Source organism: Phocoena sinus, chromosome 9 (genome assembly GCF_008692025.1).
Source record: "Phocoena sinus isolate mPhoSin1 chromosome 9, mPhoSin1.pri, whole genome shotgun sequence".
Classification (NCBI taxonomy): Eukaryota; Metazoa; Chordata; class Mammalia; order Artiodactyla; family Phocoenidae; genus Phocoena; species Phocoena sinus.
The window spans coordinates 18,917,092-18,933,198 of NC_045771.1; the positions used below are offsets into that span (position 1 = coordinate 18,917,092).

General features: G+C 42.6%; 1 protein-coding gene across 7 annotated transcripts in view; it reads right to left on the reverse strand.

Moving 5' to 3' along the window:
• Positions 1-4,421, reverse strand: part of LRGUK (leucine rich repeats and guanylate kinase domain containing) — a 119,630-nt gene extending 115,209 nt beyond the window's left edge. For all 7 annotated transcript variants that reach the window (XR_004351557.1, XR_004351558.1, XM_032644064.1 and 4 more), the window contains exon 1: positions 4,077-4,421. Coding sequence is in view for 5 of the 7 variants with exons in the window: in XM_032644064.1 (XP_032499955.1) it covers positions 4,077-4,385 (309 nt within the window). In the remaining 2 variants the exon portion in view is untranslated. The remainder of the gene's footprint in view (positions 1-4,076) is intronic.
• Between the last annotated feature and the right edge of the window lie 11,686 nt (positions 4,422-16,107).

Below are 16,107 nucleotides of genomic sequence, written 5' to 3' on the forward strand. Positions count from 1 at the left end.
ACCCTCTGTTTCCCCAGAGACCGTGTTCAGGGACCATCAATGCTGCCCTCTTTTGCCTGTGGTTTCAACCGGTCACTCTCCACTGTCATTCTCCAAGTTGTCACTTCTCCAGCTCTACGAGCATGTGAGTCCCTTCTGTCCTACAAGGGCTCTCTTCAGTCCTGCATGTTCCCTTAGCTATAGCTATAGTTTCCCTTAATAGCCAAGCTAGTTTACCCCTTGTTCACCTCCCATTCATGCCTCAACTTGCTTCACTTAGGCTGCTGCCCTCACGTCACAAAATCCACATGGGCCAAGGTCTACAGTGACTGTCAAATAGGCAAAGCTAATGAACCCTTTTTTTTTTAAAGAACTAATTTATTTGAGGCTTAATAATTTGTTGGGTTTATTTTTTAAAGATTTTTTTTTCTGATGTGGACCATTTTAAAAGCCTTTACTGAATTTGTTACAATATTGCTTCTGTTTTGGTTTTTTGGCCGCGAGGCATGTGGGTCTTAGCTCCCTGACCAGGGATGGAACCCACACCCCCTGCATTGGAAGGCGAAGTCTTAACCACTGGACGGCCAGGGAGGTCCCTAATGAGCCCTTTTTGGGCCCCTTCCCACTTAACCTCTTGGAGGCATAACCCATGCCAATGTTCTCAACACCCTTTCTTGCCCTGGCTTCCCTCCTGTTCAGCTCTCTTCCTTCTCCTTTTTCTCTTATCAGTCTTTTCCAGTTTCTTCCCCTGAATCCTCTTCATCTGCCTGCCTCTGAAATACCTGTACCCCCAGGGTTTTTTTCTTGGCCCTCTCCTTCTCTCCTTTCTTCTCTTCCTGAATGATCTCACAGACTCCAATGCTGATGATTTCCAGGTCTCTGACCCTGAGCCCTCCTCTCCTGATTTCCAGAGGCCTACGATTCACATACCCAACTCTTGAATGCACAGCTCCACCTGCCCCTGTTTCCCATGGTGGTTAGTGGCCCTAATATTCCCCCCAGAACACGCCACAGACCTAGCAGTCACCCTAGACTTCCAATATTCAATTAGTAAGTGTTTCATCTCAAATATTTTAAATACGTATTTCTCTCTAGCTTCCTTTCCATTCCCATTGCCTTAATCCAGACTCTTGTCTCTTCCCCAGAGATTGCTCCTCTTTGCACTGATCTCCCTGCCTCCAGGCTCACCATCTTCTTATCTAACCTCCCTTGGCCACAAGAGCAGTTCCCTGCTGTTTAGAGTCAAGTCCACAGTCCCTACAACAGCACAGAGCTCTCCACAATCTGGCCCCCACCTCATCCGTTTTTCTGCTCTCACCTATAACCCACCACTTGGAAAAGCTGCCGTCTGCCTGCCCACACACCACCTCTGCACCCAAGTAAGGGTTGACTTCCTTTCCAGTCTTCCGCCATGCCTGCAACCCGGCTATCATCTGTACACATCTCTTCATAGGATGAACACTCACTCTTATCTCACCTTGAGAGCTGGGACCGTCACACTCTCATCTTTTTCTACCATCACCGTAGCTATTATGTATTACATCTCTAATTTGCTGAGAGCCTGCACTGTATCAGACACTATGCTAAGAACTTTAACATAGACTTTCCCATTAAATTTGACGTTCGTAACTATCCAATGAGCAGGCATTATCATCCACATAAAGTTACTGGAGCGGTTTTCATGCAGCAGAAACATATCACAGGCCCAGACATTTCTTCTGCCCTGTAGAGTCAGAGTACTTCCAATATAGCAATCACTTGTGAATGCTTGTTCAATGAAGGCTAAATTAATGAAGTCACCTGACGGCTGTAGTTAGTAGATAAGAACAGGTAAGTTATTACTTGGATTAGTAACAGTGTAAATAATATATTGTGCTAAGTAGTTTACACATAGGATCTCATTAAATTTTCACAGCTCTCCATGAGGTAGATAGCATTCTAATTCCTGTAGCGCAGATGCGACACAGAGAGTATGAGTAACTTGCTCAAAATCTCACAACAAACAAAAGGCTTTATACAGATCTTTGAATTCCAAAGGCAATATTCTGAACAGCTGCTCTGCCCTAACTCCCTCAAGTTCATTGAGGCTAATTACATTATAGGCACTTAATAATCATTTTGACCATCAGAGCATTATAAATCTTAGTCGGGCTAGGATATGGAAAATAAATCACTGAACATAAAAGCCCAAATGTTTCCTCTTAAAACTTTTTGGTTTATTCAGCATATGAAAACATATGAGACACTATAAAAAGGTAAAAGAGAATGTGAGAACACAAAACAAATACTAATTTTAGAATATAAATAGAAGAAATAATAAACTTTTCCCACACAAAAGCCTACAAGCCAAAAAGGATTAACTAGTTCAAGTCAACCCCCTCCCTCTATGGTTTGTTAATGGCATATTGAAGACAGATTAACAATGCTACTAATGAACCCCACAGCTGAAGAACATGCATTAATTAGAATAACCTGGTGATTCATTTGTTAATTCCTCTGGCGTGGAAGCCATACAAACACCTCAAAGTTGTAAAAACATCGCTACAGTTTTCCAGTAGTCACTGTTAAGCATGGCAAAGTAAATCAACAGAAGGTGAACAAAATAAGTAGTAATTTTCTGTGGTCCACTTTAAACAAAACTGATGTGTAACTAGGCCTTGTAGAAGGAGGTAGAAGAAGACAAAATGGGGGGATGAGGGTGGAAAAAAACGGGCCAAATGTGGAAAGTGAACAAAAGGACATTACAAAAGAAGGGAACCCAAGTGGAGACACAATGTAAGTAGTCAGTGGCAGAATCAGAGTAACAGAAGACACTGCAAGTTACAGAGGGGAGAACAAGAAAAAATAAGACAAATGAGGAATGGGGGTGGTGAAAGAGAACAGGCATAACAAAGAGAAACCTGTTTGGCCTCAAGGGGGAAAGAAAGGTGACTAGGAAAAGGTGCAATGATGCAGAGGGGATGCCAGAAGAATATCACAGAACAGGATGTTGGAAACTTTCTATTTCTCTGTATTATATCTACTTCTGAAAAGAATTTGAAGCAATTTATACTGTGAAGAAGGAGGAAAGGGAAGAGAAAAACCTAATCTAAAGAAAAACTACTGAAATTAAGAAAAATACTGAATTAAGAAAAAAAGTTATGTTTCTTGGCAGGCAAGACAAAGAGGAAAACCTAACAGTTTATCAAAAGAAAGCAAATCAAAAGAGTGGATATATGTATATGTATAACTGATTCACTTTGCTGTACTCCTGAAACTAACACAACATTGTAAATCAACTATACTCCAATAAAAAATTTTTTAAAAAAGAAAGCAAATAATGTATTAGAAAGCCAAGAGAAAGAAGTGACATGATGTGAAGTGGAAAGGGATAAGAAGGCAGGCAACGGGCTAAGGAAGGAACAGGATGCTAATAAGTGTAAGTGGAATTGGGTCATGTTTAGAAGAGGTATTGTAGAAAAGAGGGAATCTGTATTAGTGTGAAAGGCCAAGCTGCCAACTAGGCATTACAGGTGGGAATGTTGGGAACATTCCCCACATCCTGAAATGCTCTCACAGTGAGCAGTGTGTGTTGTTTGTATAATGCATCATATACCCCTGGCAGGAGTAATATATAAAAACTTTCAGGTCACTTGGTCTTTGAGGAAGCACTTAGATTATTTCAAAAGGGTAATTTTTTTTTTCCTAGAGGAAGGAGGATGAAGGGACTCCTTCATCGGGGAGAGTGTTGGAGTATTTCACAGTCATGAGGAAAAGGTGCGGGGGGGTGCAGAAGTAGAAGTCTGTCTATTCACAACACTGTCAAGCCGTAACTCGCATACAAATAGATACTTTTTCCTCAACGATGCTGTGTAACTTGACTCTTAAGAAATCAAATGTGCTAACGAAAAATAAAGGATATACTTGAAGATATTTCAGGCAAAGGGTGAGGAAACCGAGTAACAGAAATGGGAAGGAGAGAGGGGGAGTCTCAGAGCAGTAAGGAAGAGGCGTTCCTGGAGGCAAGGAGCCCTAGGAATGGGCTCTGCCGCAGGCTGGTGAGGGGTCCGACCGCTGGAGAAGGAAGTGAGGGGGTAAGGGGTGGGGGGAAGGCACACCTCAAAATTCAGCATTTCGGACTCTGAAGACTCCTCGAACTCCACTTTGCCCTCGCCCTCTTCCTGGTCTTCGTAATCTCTGTCCACGTCCGACTCTTGAGAGCAGTGAATGAGCTGCTGGAGTAGGTAGGAGGAGGTTTTGCGAAAAGTATTTTTCGGTCTCTGCCCCATGGGAAAAGGAGACCAGGGAGACTGACGTTCGTTTTCTGAGTGCAGTAGTTTCGACTGGGCTCCAGTTCGTGAACTGCTCACGGCTCCCTGGAGACCGGAAGGCTTCGGCAACTGGGGATCGCTCCCGGAGGTCGCCATCTTATTTACCGGGATTGCCTAGGAGACTGACGCCAGGGGAGGAGGCGCCGCAGGGGATTTTGGGGGCTGTAGTCTCCGCCCCTCCCTGGGTCCTCGCTTTCAGCTTCCGGAGCCATTGGCGCACGACTTTCCTTTCCCTTTCCTCTGTGTGTGTGTGTGTGTGTGTGTGTGTGTGTGTGTGTGTGTGTAATCGCTAGCTTTGTTTTTTTTTGCTTGTCTTGCTCGTTTTTCACCTTTTTTCTCTGCACCCCCTTTTTTGTGTTCAACAGTTTTCTCTCAACCTCGAGGCCCCTCTTAGATATTTTTCATCCCGCCCTGAGATCACCGGTGAGCACCCTATCCTACTTCATTCACGGAGGCTCTTTACGCAGAGTTAGTGTTAGGTGTCTCTAAAGCTGTCTGTCTGAGAGCTAATAACACTGAAATTTTACTCTATGCAGAACGCAGTGCGCATAAATGAAATAGAAGGCATGGTTCCTGTCCATATTGCGGATAATAAAGAGAAACTACCAGACAACGACTGAGAGTTGGTTGGCAATTAACTTACATTTTTACACCTAAATGATAAGCCATGTCCTTGGGTAGAAAAACTGGCAGTGGTCTAACAATCCAAACAGAGACAAACGACTGTCAAACTGACACTGTATCCGAAAGCCTCTGTAAAGCTATTAGCATCGCATAAATAATTGTATTAGTCAATGACCTGCATTGGTAATTATTTTTATTTTGTTGCATAGGTTCTCTTTGCAGTTTTCTAAAATACTCTTGCAAGATTTCAAAGCATGATTTTATGCTAGCGTGATTTCATGTAACCCAAATCCCATAGCCTTGAGCTCCACAAAGTAGACACTGTATAGAAAAGCAGAATGAAAATTATAGTAACTATTATTGCCATAGTGATGACAATAGAGATCCTTGTGGGGAAGTCACCCTCAACCTCCTGGCCTTACAGGGCCTTTTCTCCATGCTTCAATGACAGCAGTTGCAAATACAAAATGATCCTGTCAGTGGCTGTCAGGGGAGAAGGAGAAAAAAATTCTTATGGACACCATCCATTGACTGTTATCTTTCTCAGTGCTTGACGGCCCATTAAAACTGACAGAAAGCTTTCAGAATTACCTTCCTTCATTATCTTGCTAGTCATAAATATAAAGGCCATAATGAAAGTATCTCTTTCTGCTAGGCTCATCTTACTGCCTGCCTGCTTCTTCTTTTCCAGTGGCTTAAAAACTCCTCCAAGGGATTTTTCTCTACCCTCATCCCCATAGGACCTAGCTAGCTACCTGACATAAGGACGAAGTATAAAAATGGAAACCCAGTGTGTTTTTTGTAGTTTTCAATAACTTAATCAGCATTTTCAGCAAAGCAAGCTTTGCCAGTGTCATTCTATTGAGAAAAGTGTCTTAAGGCAGAGTTAGTTAGGACCTGCTAAAGAGTAAGTTTCAAAAAGTTAAAAAGAGGGCTTCCCTGGTGGCGCAGTGGTTAAGAGTCCGCCTGCCGATGCAGGGGACACGGGTTCGTGCCCCGGTCCAGGAAGATCCCACATGCCGCAGAGCAGCTGGGCCCGTGAGCCATGGCCGCTGAGCCTGCGCGTCCAGAGCCTGTGCTCCACAACGGGAGAGGCCACAACAGTAAAGGGCCCGTGTACCCAAAAAAAAAAAAAAAAAAAAAAAAAAAGTTAAAAAGATGATTATCATACAAAAATAGAAACACAGGTGAAAGATTTTATTCAACACATTAATTTATGAGGGAACCAGTAAGATGTTAACAGGGTATTCAGAGTCCACAAACAGAGACATTCTGAAATAAGTCCACTAGGTTAGAGATAAAACTGGTTTATGCCCTACAGGACATTAAACTCTAGCCTTTAGAGTTATATATTTCTGAATGTTTCTCTCTTTTCATCTGCACATCTACTCTCTGTCTATCCCCATTCAACAGATGAGGTAACTGAGGCCCACAGAATTTAAATTACTAGGCCCAACGACAAGCAGTGGTGCTGAAATCCAAACCTAGAATGACCAACTCCACCGTCTACCTTCAACTATCGCTTTTGCAGGTGGAAAATGTGAGGCAAGATAAAGGTACACAAGATATCTCAGAAAAAAAAAAAATGTTATCAGCTAGTGTTCTTAAACATAAATAAAAGAACTCAGAGAATAACCCTTTCATATAGAGTCATAGCATGTCAGAACTAGAAAGAACTTAAAAGCCCACCTTATTCCAACTCTCCCTTTTATAGAAGAAGAAATTGACGGCCCTCCAAGGATAATGACTTACCCAAACTCACCTGACTTGTTAGCAGCCAAGCAAGAATTAAAGTCAACACCTCTCCTTGCTCAATCTTTGCTGTCGCTAGTTCACCAAAATCCCCCCTATGCTGGAACTGTATGAATAGAATCCCCTAATTTGGAATTCTGGGCATCAAAATAGAAGGCATTCTCTCTATAAAAGTTATTTTACCAGGTAGAGAAGACAGAATTAGGCAGAGGGAGGAAGGAGAGGGGAGGGAATATTTTGTCAAAAGTCTTCCTATTAGCATAAGACATCAATAATTGCTTCTATTTATTCATTGCTTACTGTAAACCAGGCCTGTGCTAAATGCTGTAGATATGTCTCAGTTAATTATTCCAACTGCTCTCCAAAATAGGAATTGATATCCCCATTTTACAAAGGAAAAGAATGTCGCTCAAAAATGCTAAGCAAGTTGCACAGTCACAAAATTTGTATCCAAACCAAAATTCCAACACAAGTCTTCCTGGATCCAAAGCCCCTCATCTTAACCATTAATACTCTGCATTCTCCAGAAGTATGAATTAGTTTCTCAGGAAGTAATTGTACTAAAGATGTGTGTGTGTGTGTGTGTGTGTGTGTGTGTGTGTGTGTGTGTGTGTGTTGGGGGCCAGGCAGGACAACAACTTAAGATTAAAATGTTAAAATGATGACCAGAAGGGACTATATACAGTCTTTTGGAAGAAGATATGAGGATGTTATGCTAGGACCTTCAGAAGAAGATCAAAGAAGAGCAGAAGGGGGCTTCCCTGGTGGCGCAGTGGTTGAGAGTCCGCCTGCCGATGCAGGGGACACAGGTTCATGCCCCGGTCCGGGAGGATCCCACATGCCACAGAGCGGCTGGGCCCGTGAGCCATGGCCGCTGGGCCTGTGCGTCCGGAGCCTGTGCTCCGCAACGGGAGAGGCCACAGCAGTGAGAGGCCCACGTACAGAAAAAAAAAAAAAAAAAAAAAAAGGAGCAGAAGGAATTCGGGAAGAAATCATCGCAGAAGGGATAGAAAGGAAAGGGCATTTGAGAGACATGAGAATTAATAACCAAAGCCTCCCAATGGCACTAAATAATAAAAACAGAAGGAAGGGCAAACAGAAGTCAGGTGAATGAACTGTGCCAGAAATCCCACCACAGCCACACACTTCAAAAAGCACAACATACTTCATCTAGTTAAGAGCAAGTTTGCAATGGTGGCGCTCTGTGGGAAAGCAAACCATGCAGGCCGTGATGTAAAACACAGGAAATACACAGATCATTATTATCAGCAATTAAATTACACAACCTATGTAAGAGGGGTCTGTTTCAGGTGCTGGTGATATAAAAGTTAAAGTCTGTATCTCTTTAATCAAGAGATTTGCATTATTGTTGGGGCAGCAGGATACAGAGATTTTCTAAATGAATTAGAAGTACACAGGAGAGGGCTTCCCTGGTGGCGCAGTGGATGAGAGTCCGCCTGCTGACGCTCTGCAACGGGAGAGGCCACAACAGTGAGAGGCCCGCTTACCGCAAAAAAAAAAAAAAAAAAGTACACAGGAGAAAGTAAGTCCCACCTGATTGATTTCTAGTTAATGTTACAGGCCCTCAGGGAGGGACTGAGTTGGAGGCAACATGACCACCACTTTCCCTTTACCACTCTTGGAAAATGGGACTCACTCCTTGAGGTGGATAAAGCAGGGCCCCAGCCTGGTCCACGGGAGTGGTCTGTTGAGATCAAATCTGTGTCCCAAGACAGGGATGGCTCAGAAGCTTCATAGATGAGGTAAGAATTGAGTTAAGGTCTTCAAGAAAGGAGGAGAAACACAGGAAGAGGTGCTGGACAGTCCCAAAATGGGAAGTGGCATAAATAGAGGCAAAGAGGCTGGCCTGGATGTTTCAGGAAGAATCTCTGAGAAGTCACTGATATCGAAATAAAACCTGCTCACAGGAAACTGGAAAGATGGGGAAGGATGCTGCCTCATGTGTCAAAATGTCTTAGCAAAGCCTAGGGGATAACACTTTAAAAGAGGGGGAGAAAAGATGGGCCTGGTGAGAGATTCTGACAGCCATGAGGGGAAGGCAGGAACCTTATAATTCTTGTAATGGACAGTTTCACATAGATGATGCTTTCCCATGAGATTGATAGGAGACTCTGTTGGTCTCTGATATACTGTGTATTTTGGGCACTTTACACAACATACATCTACACCTTATGGCCAAACTTCCTTAGTTACCTCTCTTCACTGAGGGTCCCTCCTTTCCTTGCAAAAAGTGCCTTGTCCATAGCAGATGCTTTATAAACATATAGTGACTACACAAAAGCTTGGCTTTACAGTGAGAATACAGAATGTAGCTGCCACTTCACTCCTCCTGAGTGAAATCACATCTGTGTAGATGAGTGTTCGGAATTAAAACAGCAGGAAGCCTGTCTCAGAACAGAGTATCTGGACTCTCAAGCTGCCAAAGAAATAAAAAGACACAAACCAGCATTCAAAGGGTCTAATAGGACCTCTTTAGAGTCAGACCTGGCTAATCAAAGCCAGTCCTCATGCCTGCCTCCCAAGGTTACAGAGAGAGTTAAATGAGATGAGTGTGAAATTGGCCGACTCACATTCAGCCAATGGTGTGAGGGGTAGATTGCAAATATGGCCACCAATTCTTCTTATCCCTGTACACACCCCTTGCAGTGTGACTTGAGCCCCTCCCATCAAGTGGTAGAGTCTACTTCTCCACTCCTAGAATCTGGGCTTGGCCATGTAACTCGCTTTGGCCAACAGAATAGTAGCAAATGTGGCACCAGCAGAGACTTGCAAGTGCTTGGGCTTTGGGACGCTGTGATCACCCTGTGAAGAAGCCAGGGCCAGCCTAGTGGATAATGAGAAGTAATGGCCTAGCTCTCTGGGGCCTTGGCCAGCTACTCCCATTGCCAGACATGCAAATGAAGCCAGCCTCGGTCATCCAGTACCAGCCACCGACCTGCCAACTGATCTAAGATTCCTGAGGGAACCCAGCAAAAACCAGACCAGAAGAACTGCTCAGTCAACTCAAAAAAATCATGAACTAAATAAATGGTCATTTTAAGCCACTAATACCTGGGATGGTTTGACAAGGCAGCAAAAGTTAATATACAGTGCATGAATTGCCTACAGTCTCACCCAACCGTTTAGTGACAGATTGAATTTAGAATCTTTATCTTTGACTCTCATTCAAGTGATTCTTTTCATATTGGCCTTTGCTACTGTCAGTATTATCTTCCATCAAAAACAAATATTTGCTGCTATAAAGCCCAAAAGAGAAGCTGCAAATCTTTCCAACAACGCAGGTATATTAGTTAGGGCTCTCCAGAGAAACAAAACCAACAGGATATTTATATAATATTTACAATAAGGAATTGCCTCACACGATTAGAGAGGCTAGAAGTCCCAAGGACTGAAGTTGGCAAGCTGGAGACTCAGCAGAGCTGATGATATAAATTCCAGTCCAAGAGCAGAAGACAGATGTCCCAGCTCAACAGTCAGACAAGCAGAGTTCCCTCTCATTCAGTCTCTTTGTTCTGTTCGGGTCATTAACTGATTGAACGAGGCTCACCCACATTAGGGAAGGCAATGTGCTTTACCCAGTCTACTGATTCAGATGTTAATCTCAACGAGAAACACTCTCACAAATGTATCCAGAATAATGTTTGACCAAATGTCTGGGCACCCCATGGCCCAGTCAAGTTGACATGTAAAATTAACCATCATAGAAGGTGACACTTATGGGTGGTTTCTAAGTAAGGTATGGAAACAAAGTCCCTTGGAGTCTGTGAAAAAGAACAAATCTCACATCTTTTACTGTTTTTGTACCAACCACCCTGTCCAGCCAAGTGGCCTTGAACATCAGCCTCCATTTCATGTCCCACTGTATGGGAAGCACTCTTGCTTTCCTTAAGATCTATGATGATGCAAACCACTAAGAGTATTAAAAAAGTCTAGGATGCACACAGAAATGATAGCAACAACAACAACGATAATAAAGCCACACTTGCATGAAAACGTACAAGTAGATAAGAGGTAGCTTTGGAATACTTTTCCCTTCAAATGAAACATTATATATTCAAAAGTAGAAAGAAGATGGTAAAGAGAAATCATACCTTGAGTCATGCCACAGGGCTTTTTAGTGAGTCGTGGGACTCTGTAAAGAGTCTTGCAGACACAAACAGCTCTGAATATGCATAGTATTATCATGATAAATAAGTGGAAGCTTAGGGCATTTTTCAAAGTTCATTAATTAGTGAGTTCCCCTCAAGCAGCTCTCACTCTGTCATGTTTTGATTTTTGTTCCTGACCAAGTCACGTTACTAAAGAGTCCATCTTGACTGTGAATTCATTCAGAAAGTGATTTATGGCTTTTATAAAACTCTTTTGCGTAAAAATCACCTTGGAGAAATCTGATTTTAAGTACTGAGTTGCTTTTTATACTATGCCTTTTAAAAAATTGTGGTAAAATACAGATAACATAAAATTCACCATCATAACCATTTTTTTTTTTTTTTTTTTTTTTGCGGTACGCGGGCCTCTCACTGTTGTGGCCTCTCCCGTTGCAGAGCACAGGCTCCGGACGCGCAGGCTCAGCGGCCATGGCTCACAGGCCCAGCCACTCCGCGGCATGTGGGATCCTCCCGGACCGGGGCACGAACCCGTGTCCCCTGCATCGGCAGGTGGACTCTCAACCACTGCGCCACCAGGGAAGCCCCATAACCATTTTTAAGTGTCCAGTTCAGTGGCATTAAGTATATTGACACTGTTGTGCAATCATCACCATCATCCATCCCCAGAATTCTTTTCATTGTGCAAAACTGAAATTCTATACCCATTAAATAATAACTTCCTATTTGTCCCTTACCTCAGCCCTTGGAAATAACCATTCTACCTTCTGTCTCTCTGAATCTGACTAGTCTAGGTACCTCATATTAAGTACAATCATACAGTATATGCCTTTTTGTGACTGGCTTATTTCACATGTCCTAAAGGTTTATCCATGTTGTAGCATGTGTCAAAACTTTCTTCCTCTTTAAGGCTGAATCATATTTCACTGTATGTATAGGCCACATTTTGCTTATCCATTTATCTGTCAGGGGACACTTGGGTTGCTTCCACCTTTTGGCTATCGTGAATAATGCTGCTATGAACATGGGTGTGCAGAGACCCTGCATCCAATTCTTTTGGGTATATACCTAGAAGTGAAATTGCTGGATCATAAGATAATTCTATTTTACTTTGTAGTGAACTGCCATACTGTTTTCCATAGCAGCTGTACATTTTACATTCCCACCAAAAGAGCACAAGTTTTCCAATTTCTCCATATCCTCACCAACACTTGTTATTTTCTGGTTTTTGTGTGTGTTTGTTTTGTTTTGTGTGATAGTAGCCACCCTAATTGGTGTGAAGTTGTATCTCCTTGGGCTTTGGTTTGCATTTCTCTAATGATTAGTGACATTGAGCATCTTTTCATGTGATTATATTGGTCATTTGTATATCTTCTCTGGCGAAGTATCTGTTCAAGTCCTCTGCCCATTTAAAACTCACGTTGCTGGTTTTTCTGTTGTTGAGTTGTAGGAGTTCTTCATATAATCTGGATACTAATCTTTCATCAGATATATGATTTGCTAATATTTTCAATATTTTCTCTCATTCTAAGGGCTGCATTCTCACTCTATTGATTATATACTTTGATGCACAGTTTTTTATTTTGATTTAGTCCAATTTATTTATTTTTACTTTTGTTATCTGTGCTTTTGGTGTCATATCTGAGAAACCACTGCCAAATCCAATGTCATGAAGCTTTTGTCCTATGTTTTCTTCTAATAATTTTATAGTTTTAGGTCTTATGGTTTGGGCTTTGATTCATTTTGAGTTAATTTTTATATATGGTGTAAGGCAAGGGTCCAGCTTCATCTGCACGTGGACATCCACTTTTCCCAACATCATTTGTTGAAAAGACACTACTACTTTTAAAAATATTTTCAATTCTTAAAAAAGAAAAAAACCCGGGGTTTCCCTGGTGGCACAGTGGTTGAGAGTCCGGCTGCTAATGCAGGGAACACGGGTTCGTGCCCCGGTCCGGGAAGATCCCACATGCCGCGGAGCGGCTGGGCCCGTGAGCCATGGCCGCTGGGCCTGTGCGTCCGGAGCCTGCGCGTCCAGAGCCTGTGCTCCACAACGGGACAGACCACGGCAGTAAGAGGCCTGCGTACCGCAAAAAACAAACAAACAAAAACCCCGAGACTGTCTCTTCAGGCAGAGAGCATTAACACTATTAACACTATACAAGATGGGACTGACAATAGGGTAGGCACCACTGGGCACCTGATCAGTATTAATTTAATAATCTGTGAGACACAGACACTGGTTAGTTTCCCTTTCTCCCTGTCCCTTCTGTTTCCTTCCAATCTCTGTATCCCTGGAGGGGTTAACTCCTGCAGACAGTATCACCTGGATCCCTTGCCCTCTGTCTTTTAATTGATTTTGCCCAATGGAGGGTAGAGGATAGGGGACAGGCAAGAGAATGGTCAGAATTTCCCTCACACCTGTATCGCTCTGTGACCGTGGTTCCTGTCCGAAGGTCCCTTTTCATGGCTTCAACTAAGGCATTGTTTATATACCATTCAGCCATAGAGCTATGTTTACAGTTTGGGCATAGAAGTAAACCCAGGGGTGGATTACATTGAGCAATAATTTATATCAGAGGCTAACAAGAGATGGCAGAAATCTGGGACTATCCAAGTATTCTATTCCTTTAAATCTTGCTCCTTTAAGTCATCTCTCAAAGGAATCATGTCTTCCCTTGTCTCCTTTCTCTTCTATGCATTTGAATCTAACTGATGGGCAAACTCAATCCACACCAAAGCCTGCCTCAGTTATTGAACTAATCTGATTGGTCTGGAAAGGACCTCTACTATCTAGCTATCTACTTGAATTAAATCATTCTGTAAACTACCCCTAGAATTTTATACCTTAGGGGTGAATCTTAGGCACATGTAGTCAGTATAGCATTTCCCACACCTACCATCTACCATTATTGCTGATTCAATTCATAAGACAATGCTTCTGTACTTACAGATATCCCCAGCTACCTCCGGCCAGCAGGTATCAGGTTCACACCTTGGAAGAGAATAATCAGTGCACTACTTGTGGGATATTTTGTAAACCCAACCTATTCCAAGGATGACAGTCTTCACAACTTACCAGGTTACAAGGCTAATTCTTAGTCCTTTGCCATCTCAAAAATTACCCTTTATGTTAACATTTTAAAGAAATAAATGGATATGGATCATAGTTATAAATATAGGTGGAGAGATCTTCATGCCCAATCAGTTCATACTTATTCAAATAACGACTAGGAAGTTAGGAGACAGGACCTCCAAACTTGATTCCTATCTCCCCATCCAATCATTTCTCAAAGAAGCTAGCAAGTCTTCTTAGACAAACCCTAAACGATATTTTATATTTTCATTATGCTTGTTTTAAAAAATGAAAGTAAAAAGACAAAGTATTTTTCACCCTGGCAATAAACCTGCACAAGCAGAGAATTAGATGTCAGAATCTTTAGTAGCAGCTGCATTATTTAGCTGATGAATAAAAGGAATTTGTAGAAGAAGAGGTAGGATTTAAAGTTAAAGCTGAATAACAACTAGGTTTTAGTGTCATTAAAATTCTTCTTTCAGCTGCTACTAATTTTCTTTTTGACCACAGAAGACATTAGTTTTTCTGAGTAAAGAGGAAAAAAATCTATATTGTTTTACAACAGTACCCACTGAAGAGGCTGCCACTGTAGTAAGAGGCAGTCGTTTGAATTGTGTAGACAGGAATAGATGAACAGAAGAGAGGAAGATTGAGAAAGGAAAGAATGTGCTGGGATGCTTGTGAATTTAGAAAGCATGAGCAAACTTAGAATGGAAACAGTAATACTGTTTCTAGTGGTAGGAAAACAGATGAAGGAGAGTAAGAAGAAATAGCACCTGGATCCCTACCTTGACATAGGGGGCATTATTGAGAAAAAGATCAGGTGCTTCGAAAGGGAAGACTGGGGGTGTCATGTGAGGCCAAAGACAAGTCCAGTTAATGAGGAATTACAGTGTGGCTATTGGTTTTAAGCCTTAAGCAAATTCCCATCATTCAGATACTGGTTGGTATTTGGTACTTACTCGGGGAGAAGGACTTGGATTTATAGCATGGTTATGTTTTACCACCCTTCCTTCCCCTCCCCCCCAAAAATGCTGGTCTACTATTCATGTTGCCACGACTATCCACCCACCTAACCCCTGATTAGCAATATTAAATATGGAAATGAAATACATTTCATTGTTAAGCAGGTCCATTAATGTATTAATTGAGAGAAAAAGAGCATAAGCATTTTAATTATGTGACTGACTGTAGAATCTGAGCTGTAAGCTGTCAAAATTACAATTCTGAGCTCAACCATTCAAAAACCGAACCATCTAAAGAGAGGAAACACCATAGCATGAGTAATGTGTGGAAATCCCAAAATAGGGACTAGGGTTCCTGCCAAACCTCAATCAAGACTGTTTAAAAAATTGGACATTCTTCTTGAAGGAAGTCTGGTAAACACACAGCTCCTGAAGAAAAGCAGCAAATTGAAGAGAGCTGACTCCATAGCTTTTGATCCACTCTACTAGAATAGAGGAACAAGAACTCCCTCTCAAGGAGCAGCAGTTAAAAAGAGAGTTGCCAAGAGACGCTGAGATAAGAAAGGAATGACTCAGCAAGAAGATGGCAGCCGCCTCAAAATTAAATGTGGGTCAGAGCCTCATTCCTTCCTACCCTTCCTAACGGCTCCTCTGAGGGCAGTTCTGTTAGCTTTGCAGTCATCCCTTAAAGACAAAAGCGAACATTCCACGACCACATCAGAGCATTAAAAGGGGTCACAAGTTAGTTAGCAAATGGCAGTCTCTCTTCAGAATTTACATACTAAACAGAAGCTTCTATTCCTGGAATTTCTCTTAGGGAGACAAGATAAATAAGAAGATGTGCCTATGCTAACCCTTGGTCTAGTAGGAGAAACTTAAGTATAGATGATTCATCAAGATGCGTCAGTTTTTTTTGTTTTGTTTTTTTTTGGCGGTACGCGGGCCTCTCACTGTTGTGGCCTCTCCCGTTGCCCAGCACAGGCTCCAGATGCACAGGCTCCAGACGCGCAGGCTCAGCGGCCATGGCTCACGAGCCCAGCCGCTCCGCGGCATGTGGGATCTTCCCGGACCGGGGCACGAACCCGTGTTCCCTGCATCGGCAGGTGGACTCTCAACCACTGCGTCACCAGGGAAGCCCAAGATGGGTGAGTTTTGTAATACAATGTGAGAGATGCTAATGATGGAGCCATGGACCAAGAGCTAAGGAAAGCAGAGGGGGCTGTGGCTACCTGAGCCCTTTTAGAACCCAGCCATTCTCACTATCGTAGGCTAGT